Source organism: Lethenteron reissneri, chromosome 38 (assembly GCF_015708825.2).
Source record: "Lethenteron reissneri isolate LAM-NWPU_2019-01 chromosome 38, ASM1570882v1, whole genome shotgun sequence".
NCBI classification, from domain to species: Eukaryota; Metazoa; Chordata; class Hyperoartia; order Petromyzontiformes; family Petromyzontidae; genus Lethenteron; species Lethenteron reissneri.
In genome coordinates this window covers 29568-39004 of record NC_083816.1, presented here as the reverse complement: position 1 = coordinate 39004, position 9437 = coordinate 29568, and the positions used below count along the sequence as shown (strand labels likewise).

The 9437-nt window shown below is 55.7% G+C and overlaps 1 protein-coding gene across 1 annotated transcript; it reads right to left on the bottom strand.

The window, feature by feature from the left end:
- Positions 1-5979: 5979 nt before the first annotated feature.
- LOC133351637 (dual specificity protein phosphatase 7-like) lies at positions 5980-8880 on the bottom strand. Its single transcript, XM_061566987.1, has one exon. The coding sequence runs from the start codon at positions 8680-8682 to the stop codon at positions 8179-8181; it is 504 nt and encodes a 167-aa protein (XP_061422971.1). The 5' UTR covers positions 8683-8880; the 3' UTR covers positions 5980-8178.
- Between the last annotated feature and the right edge of the window lie 557 nt (positions 8881-9437).

Here is a 9437-nt window from a genome sequence, read left to right as displayed (position 1 = left end):
AAAAAATCTCTCTCTGTCACATGAACAATGGGCAGACATCAAAATTGACGAGTAATATATCCTCAACTGAACACATCACGATATTGGGGCCGTGATTTGATTTGTCTCTGTTCTTTGAGCCTTGCGGTTGGCTATGTACGGTGCGAAAGAAGTTCAACATACATCCAAAGACCCCCCGTAAAACCCTAACAGACTGTTGGGGCTAAGTGCTGTTAGCGAGCACCTATGAAGGCCGGCCACAACACACGAGGGGGTGGATGGCCAGCACACGCAGGTCACCTTTTGTCTCCCAGTGGCGATGTTTACACCAAGTACTCATTTTAGGCCGAGTCGACCTAGGGGAGGCCCAGCACCGATTCATATAATCGTCACGGGTGTTGGCTGTGAGCGGGGATCGAACTTGGGTCCGGGTTCGCAGCGCAGCGAGTTAACCGCGACGCCACCGCTCCCCCACAACAAAGACGCAGTGCACCACTCGCACGCAACTCGCACCCGGGCCTGACGCTGGGGTGGTTTGTTGCTGTGCTTTCGGGAGTATGAAAATCAATGGCAACGAACGAAGTCTCTGCTGAATCCGGTGTGTGGTCAGCGTCCGCGGAACTTTGAGAGCGCGCGTGGGCCTCCACAGGTGTTGGGAACCGTGGGCGGTTTCGCCAGGGCTCAACAAACGCGGAAAGCTGCTTCGAGCAGCAAAGTCTCAGGCGAAGGCGGCGATGATGATCGGCTTAAAGAGCCGGGGCTCACTTTGTTTGAATAAAGGCGAGAAGCAAACTGGGCATTCTGGTTCTGCGTGCTGCATCATGGGTGGTCAGCCGTGACCCCACGCGATTTACGAGACCGCGAAGGAAGCGCTTGCGACATCCTGAGACATCGTTTGTCGGGTGGTTACAACACGAGGGATTTTTTTTGCAATCCCCTAATCACCGAACCGTGAAGCAATGTCGTCGGCAGAGAGTGGAACTGACGGTTCAACACGGCACGGTGGCACTCGGCCTTTCCTCGTTAACGCAATTTTAACGTGGAAAGGCCGAGTTGTTGCGGCACCTTCCGAGACGAGAGATTGGGCCGATGAATTCTGTTCACCACCGAAACTCCAACGCCACCACCACAGCAGCCTCCGCCGCAACTTCCTGATATCGGCAGGAAAAGGCTCGCGGACACCATAACGAATGCTGGTCATGACAGGCTTCTTTAACAAAATGGTCCTCAGAACTTCCCGTTTGCCCCTTTGTGTACGCCGTGCAATCCATGATTGGCCGACCGTGCACCAGGCACATGAGCTGGGGGCTCGTGGCCGCATGGAGGTAAACGTCTCTGAACACCCCCCTGGGGTGATCTCGTCCCTGTTGTCTACGGGTGTGCGTGCTGGCCACCCACACCCCCCTCGTGCGCTGTGCCGACCTTCAGAGGTGCCAGCTGACAGCACTTGCCCCAACAGTCTGTTACAGGCCAGTGTTGGCTGTGGACTCGGCTAACCGAGTTTGCAATTCTAGGTCAAGGCTGACGTCACCGACACGCGATATCAACACTGGTCTTCCTCCCGGACTTCACCAACCTGGACTGACCAGCGTGGTGAATTATGGTTAAACCCCCCGATGCAGTGCTGGATTATCCTAGTAGCAAAAGTAGCTACATACAGTATGCTACAGGCCCCGCACTTTCAAGGGCCCTGCGCTAAATGCTTTCAAGCTATCAATTGCGTACTCTGGGTTTCGGTAAAGTCAGGTAGATAGAAAAATAATAGAAAATCACGACGTTTTAATCGCAACACAAGCAATCGTCTTCAGGTGAAAAATACAGCAGGCATACTGCTGAGGCAGTGATTCTGCACTTGCTCTATTACCATAATACTATACTGCCTTCAGCAGGTCACACACACTCACCAGACTGCAGGTCACACACACTCACCACACTGCAGGTCACACTCCACACTGCAGGTCACACACACTCACACACTCACCACACTACAGGTCACACACACACCACTACACTGCAGGTCACACACATACTCACCACACTACAGGTCACACACACCACACTGCAGGTCACACACACACTCACCACACTGCAGATCACACACACAAAATCACCACACTGCAGATCACACACACACTCACCACACGACAGGTCACACCACTCACCACACTGCAGGTCACACACACACTCACCAGACTGCAGGTCACACACACTCACCACACTGCAGGTCACACACTCCACACTGCAGGTCACACACACACTCACACACTCACCACACTACAGGTCACACACACACACTACACTGCAGGTCACACACATACTCACCACACAGGTCACACACACCACTGCAGGTCACCACACACTCACCACACTGCAGATCATACACACAAAATCACCACACTGCAGATCACACACACACACTCACCACACGACAGGTCACACACACTCACCACACTGCAGGTCACACACACTCACCAGACTGCAGGTCACACACACTCACCACACTGCAGGTCACACACTCCACACTGCAGGTCACACACACACTCACACACTCACCACTACAGGTCACACACACACACTACACTGCAGGTCACACACATACTCACCACACTACAGGTCACACACACCACACTGCAGGTCACACACACACTCACCACACTGCAGATCACACACAAATCACCACACTGCAGATCACACACACACACTCACCACACGACAGGTCACACACACTCACCACACTGCAGGTCACACACACTCACCACACTACAGGTCACACACACACTCACCACACTACAGGTCACACACATACACTCACCACACCACAGGTCACACACATACACTCACCACACCACAGGTCACACACACACACTCACCACACTGCAGATCACACACACTCACCACACTGCAGGTCACACACACACACTCACCACACAACAGGTCACACACACACACACTCACCACACTGCAGGTCACACACACACACTCACCACACTGCAGGTCACACATACATTCACCAGACTACAGGTCACACACACACACTCACCACACCACAGGTCACACACACACTCACCACACTGCAAGTCACACACCCTCACACACCACACTGCAGGTCACACTCACACTCACCACACTGCAAGTCACAAACACTCACACACCACACTGCAGGTCACACTCACCACACTGCAGGTCACACACACCTCACCACACCACAGGTCACACACACACTCCCACACCACGGTCACACACAACACTTATCCACACACAACAAGTTCACACACACACTCACCACACACAGGTCAACACACACTCACCACACCACAGGTCACACACACACTCACCACACTACAGGTCACCACTCACCACACTGCAGGTCACACACACACTAACCACAATGCAGGTCACACTCACACTCACCACACTGCAGGTCACACACACACTCACCACCACCACAGGTCACACACACTCACCACACAACAAGTCATACACACACACTCACCACACTACAGGTCACACCCACCACACTGCAGGTCACACACACACTCACCACACTGCAGATCACACACACAAAATCACCACACTGCAGATCACCACACACACACTCACCCACACGACAGGTCCACCACACACTCACCACACTGCAGGTCACACACACACTCACCACACTACAGGTCACACACACACACACCACACTACAGGTCACACGCACACACACACACTCACCACACAACAGGTCAACACACACACACACCCTCACCACACTGCAGGTCACACACACTCACCACACTACAGGTCACACACACACACTCACCACACTACAGGTCACACTACCACCCTGCCGCTCACACACACACTAACCACAATGCAGGTCACATACACACCTGCAGTGTAATGAGTGTGTGTGTATGACCTGTAGTGTGGTGTGTGTGTGTGACCTGCAGTGTGGTGAGTGTGTGTGTGTGACCTGCAGTGTGGTGAGTGTGTGTGTGACCTGTTGTTGTGGTGAGTGTGTGTGTGTGTGTGACTTGTAGTGTGGTGTGTGTCTGACCTGTAGTGTGGTGAGTGTGTGTGTGACCTGTATAGTGGTGAGTCTGTGTGTGTGTGACCTGTAGTGTGGTTGAGTGTGTGTGTGACCTGTTGTGTGGTGAGTGTGTGTGTGTGTGACTTGTAGTGTGGTGTGTGTCTGACCTGTAGTGTGGTGAGTGTGTGTGTGACCTGCAGTGTTTAAGTGTGTGTGTGACCTGTATAGTGGTGAGTGTGTGTGTGTGTGACTTGTAGTGTGGTGTGTGTCTGACCTGTAGTGTGGTGAGTGTGTGTGTGTGACCTGTAGTGTGGTGAGTGTGTGTGTGACCTGTTGTGTGGTGAGTGTGTGTGTGTGTGTGTGACTTGTAGTGTGGTGTGTGTCTGACCTGTAGTGTGGTGAGTGTGTGTGTGACCTGTATAGTGGTGAGTGTGTGTGTGTGACCTGTAGTGTGGTTGAGTGTGTGTGTGACCTGTAGTGTGGTGAGTGTGTATGTGTGTGACCTGCAGTGTGGTGAGTGTGTGTGTGTGACCTGTGGTGAGTGTGTGACCTGTGGTGAGTGTGTGTGTGACCTGTAGTGTGGTGAGTGTGTGTGTGTGACCTGTGGTGAGTGTGTGTGTGACCTGTGGTGAGTGTGTGACCTGTGGTGAGTGTGTGTGTGACCTGTGGTGAGTGTATGACCTGTAGTGTGGTGAGTGTGTGTGTGTGTGACCTGTATAGTGGTGAGTGTGTGTGTGTGTGTGTGACTTGTAGTGTTGTGTGTGTCTGACCTGTAGTGTGGTGTGTGTGTGTGACTTGTAGTGTGGTGAGTGTGTGTGTGACCTGTAGTGTGGTGAGTGTGTGTGTGTGACCTGTGGTGAGTGTGTGTGACCTGTGGTGAGTGTGTGTGACCTGTGGTGAGTGTGTGTGTGACCTGTAGTGTGGTGAGTGTGTGTGTGTGACCTGTAGTGTGGTGAGTGTGTGTGTGTGACCTGTAGTGTGGTGAGTGTGTGTGTGACCTGTTGTGTGGTGAGTGTGTGTGTGTGGTGTGACTTGTAGTGTGGTGTGTGTCTGACCTGTAGTGTGGTGAGTGTGTGTGTGACCTGTATAGTGGTGAGTGTGTGTGTGTGTGTGTGACCTGTAGTGTGGTTGAGTGTGTGTGTGACCTGTAGTGTGGTGAGTGTGTATGTGTGTGACCTGCAGTGTGGTGAGTGTGTGTGTGTGACCTGTGGTGAGTGTGTGACCTGTGGTGAGTGTGTGTGTGACCTGTAGTGTGGTGAGTGTGTGGTGTGTGACCTGTGGTGAGTGTGTGTGACCTGTGGTGAGTGTGTGACCTGTGGTGAGTGTGTGTGGACCTGTGGTGAGTGTATGACCTGTAGTGTGGTGAGTGTGTGTGTGTGTGACCTGTATAGTGGTGAGTGTGTGTGTGTGTGACTTGTAGTGTTGTGTGTGTCTGACCTGTAGTGTGGTGTGTGTGTGTGACTTGTAGTGTGGTGAGTGTGTGTGTGACCTGTAGTGTGGTGAGTGTGTGTGTGTGACCTGTGGTGAGTGTGTGTGACCTGTGGTGAGTGTGTGTGACCTGTGGTGAGTGTGTGTGTGACCTGTAGTGTGGTGAGTGTGTGTGTGTGACCTGTAGTGTGGTGAGTGTGTGTGTGTGACCTGTGGTGAGTGTGTGTGTGTGACCTGTGGTGAGTGTGTGTGTGTGACCTGTGGTGAGTGTGTGTGTGACCTGTAGTGTGGTGAGTGTGTGTGACCTGTAGTGTGGTGTGTGTGTGTGACCTGTGGTGAGTGTGTGTGACCTGTGGTGAGTGTGTGTGTGGTCTATTGTTGGCGAGCACCCTGCTAGTTGCTGTAAACAGCTGTTTGTGTCCCCTCGCTACGCCCGCTGCTGAGCGGCGACCCCTGCGGGAAGGACGCGCGGGGGGGGGGGGGCGGCTCTCCCCGCGGTGGAGTCGCGGCGCGGAGCCAGCGCCTCTAGCCCCCCCCTCCAGCCCCAGCTCGCCTCCGGCTGTTTACGAGCCAGGGATTGGGTTGGGGGCGCGCTGGGGTTGTGTGCGGCTGCTGCTGCGTTGGTGGCCGCACGGGACCTCGGTGCCAAGCTGTTGCTTCTCCCTGAGCCGGCAAGACGCGGGCGAGACCCGGCCAACCGTGGGTGGGGATCGCGTTTGGTTTTATGGCGTTCGGCATCGAAAATAAAGATCATCGGCAGGGCGATGCCGCTACCACTTTTGTTGTTGTTTGTTTGTGAACGGGAAATAAAGACAAGAGCCACAGTGGTGCGATTGTGGCCATGCAACTCAAACTGTGGAGCGTGTCGCGTAACACCACTGTAGTCTGCATTCCTTCATCAGAGATGGGGGAAGAGCAAACCTACTGGAGCTCTCTCTCTCTCTCTCCAGAATGCCTCGACGTTGCTATTTAGATCATTTTGCCGTCAAACGCAAAAATAGAAGAGTCAAACTATTTACATACTCCCATTGTGTGGTCACATGGCTTGTTTGGTCCAATTGTGTATGGGTGGTAGATGGCAATAGACGTGAGTGTTTCACGTGCAGTGGGCAGTGTCGAACGATCTGGTTCACTCAACGCGTCGCTGCTCTTAGCCAATGCGACTCTCCACATGTTGTATTCTTGCGTGGGCCGAACCCACAAACGAACACGGCTCGCCTCGGGACAAATTACACAATGGGGATTACACGACGGCAACCATCGCCCCCTACTGGCAGACTCCGTGCCCGACCCGTGCCTCGACCCGTGCTGACCCGTGCCTCGACCCGTGCTGACCCGTGCCTCGACCCGTGCCTGACCCGTGCCGGACTGCCGAGTCACTTTGTGCCGCACAGGGAAGGCAGCTGCCCCGTCAAACGAGATGTGATGTAAGTCGCTTCAGGTAAAGAGGAGTGAACGTTTCCATCTCAGTCCCGTACAACTATAACCACTCAAAATTGTAACAATGTACAACTGTGGTTGTTTAAGAAGTGACAATCGAGTGGTTGTGTGCGGAGTGCCGTTCGTTGCTGTGTTTGAGTATCTGCCACACGTGCCCACCCCAGGTGATGCCCATCCAAGGCGGCGAGATGTTAACTACCTCGCCTGGTATGCAGAACGTCGTGGGGTCGATCCCGACCCTGACACCTACTGTATATTTGGAGTTTGGATCAATCTGTACGCCTTGCAAATCCCGAGTACACACGAGTCGAATGTTTTCAGCCTTTCGTTCATAACCCGCCCACCACTTCCCGAAGTCTTCATTGGCGACGACGTTTTCCCACAACGATCGATGATGTCACGACAGCGCCCTGAACTCAGCCACGGCTAACGGCAGTGGCGAGCGATATCTGAACTGGCCCTGCACCCCGTGAAGTGTGGCCAAAAGACAAAACATCCCCCGTGTAGCCTTAACAGACTGTTGGGGCAAGTGTTGTTAGCGAGCACCTATGAAGGCCGGGACGGCACACGAGGGGAGTGGGTGGCCAGCACCCCGCCCGACCGCCTTTGTCTCCCGAGTGGCGCTGTTTACTACACAACGCATCAGGTACTCATTTGAGACCTAGGGGAGGCCCATGACCGGTTCAGATAATCGTCATCGGTGTTGGCCGTGAACGGGAATCGAACCCGGGTCGCCGGGTTCATAGCGCAGCGTAGCGCTAACCGCTACACCACCGCTCCCCATTAACCCTGATGGCCGACCCGGTGTGGGGACAGCCTCCATCCAGCAGTGGATTGACACAGGGCCCGTATATTATTTGGAAAGACGGAGGGAAATCTGACGCGCGGTACGCTCAGGACACGCTGGGGTGTGTTTCGCTGATCGTAGAACGAGCTTCACCATCGCTCAGCCCTCGGTGAACGGGTGCTCGGATGTTGTTGACGTTTGAGTCCGAGAGGGTTGCCCAGACAGCCACGCTGCTCGCGGATGACAAGCAGCGTGAGACGAGCAGACTGCGCTAGTCACCACCCAGCGTACTCGCAGTCGCACTCAGGGACCGCCCGGGTTCACGGGACGCCGTTCACCCCGGCATGTGACAAATGCAGTCACACTCGCGGATATACCCCAACGCTGGGCAGATAAACATCACGACGCATCGACAAGTTGACGGACCGGTATATTAACGACGCATCACCGCACCGTGTCTATCCACCGCTGGATGATGGGCCTCTTCACGCCGCGTCGGTCACGGGGGGGGTGAGTTGTGTTTGTTGTTTCACCCTGCTTCCCAGGCGAGCCGAGCGCGCGTGTCGGCAAACCTCCCTGGGGCGAGTGCGCGGAGGTGCGAGATAGCTTCTCCCTCACCCTGCAGGAACGACGCCTCGCACCCCTCCTCACGCAGGCGCCTCAGGATGAGCGCCAGCACGGAGCCGCCGCCACCGTCCTCGCCACAGTCGCCGCTGTCCGCCCCGTACAGGAGCACCGCGTGGCTCTTGCAGCGGCGGGCGAACGCGTCCTTGTGTCGCTGCTCGGGGATGAGCGAGCGCACGGGCAGAGAGCCCTTGCGCAGGCGGCGCAGCATGAGCCCCGGGGGCACGCAGAGGCTGAGCGCGCCGCGCACCCGCGCCTCGCGGAACGCCTCCGGGGCGCGCACGTCGAGCAGCAGCAGCGGCGGCGCGCCGCGCTCCAAACCGCGGCTCAGCCACTCCGGGGAGCGGGCACGGCCGCCCGCCTCCCTCCGCCCGTCCGCCTGTCCGTCCTCCTCCCCCCCGTCAGACATCCTCGCCTCTGCCGCGTCTCCCCGAGTAGCCGTGCCGCTGTGCCGCGGTGACTCCACCTCCTGCACCTCACCCCGTCCCGTGCCGCCGTTCCGAGGTCCACCGACTGCGACGTGGAGTGCCGCGAGCGCGGTGCTTGGCGCGTCACCCGACTCACCGACCCCCCCTCCTCCTCCTCTCGCCGCTCCCCTCTCATTCCCTCCGCCCGCGTCACCCCGCGCCGAGCAATGGGCGCGCAGGAGGAGGAGGCTCCGCCACCGCCTCCTCCTCGCAGTGCGGGTGGCAGCGGCTGTTTCTCCGCTGATGTCGCGTCCGAGTCAATGACGGAGCCCCCCACCTCCCCTCGCCCATCCTCATCCCCCGCGGGCTCAGCTCGTTTTAAGAATGGAAGAGCAGCCACGCTGAGCCATTCATGGCTTCGACGTGGGTGAGAGGAGGCGGCGGCGGCGCTGCGTGGAGTCTGTGCGTCAACGTTCAGTCGATGTCGTCGTTGTGATTGAACTCTCTCCGTCTCTGTGTCTTGTCTCTGTGTCTCTGTCTTGTTCTGTCTTGTCTCTGTGTCTCTGTCTTGTCTCTGTCTCCGTGTATTTATCTTATGTCTATCAGTGGCCGATGCAAGGATTGTCTTCATTTTCCAGATGTTATCATTTTTTTGCTAAGGCGAATACAATTCTTGAGTGTTCAGGTCCATACGGCGTACAGCCATTTCAACACGGGCAATTTTTTTACGTATTTATTTTCGATTCTCCCTTGTGAT

Bases quoted from the DNA above. Each gene is read 5' to 3' on its own strand.
- LOC133351637 (XM_061566987.1), bottom strand. From the start codon at position 8,682: ATGTCTGACGGGGGGGAGGAGGACGGACAGGCGGACGGGCGGAGGGAG.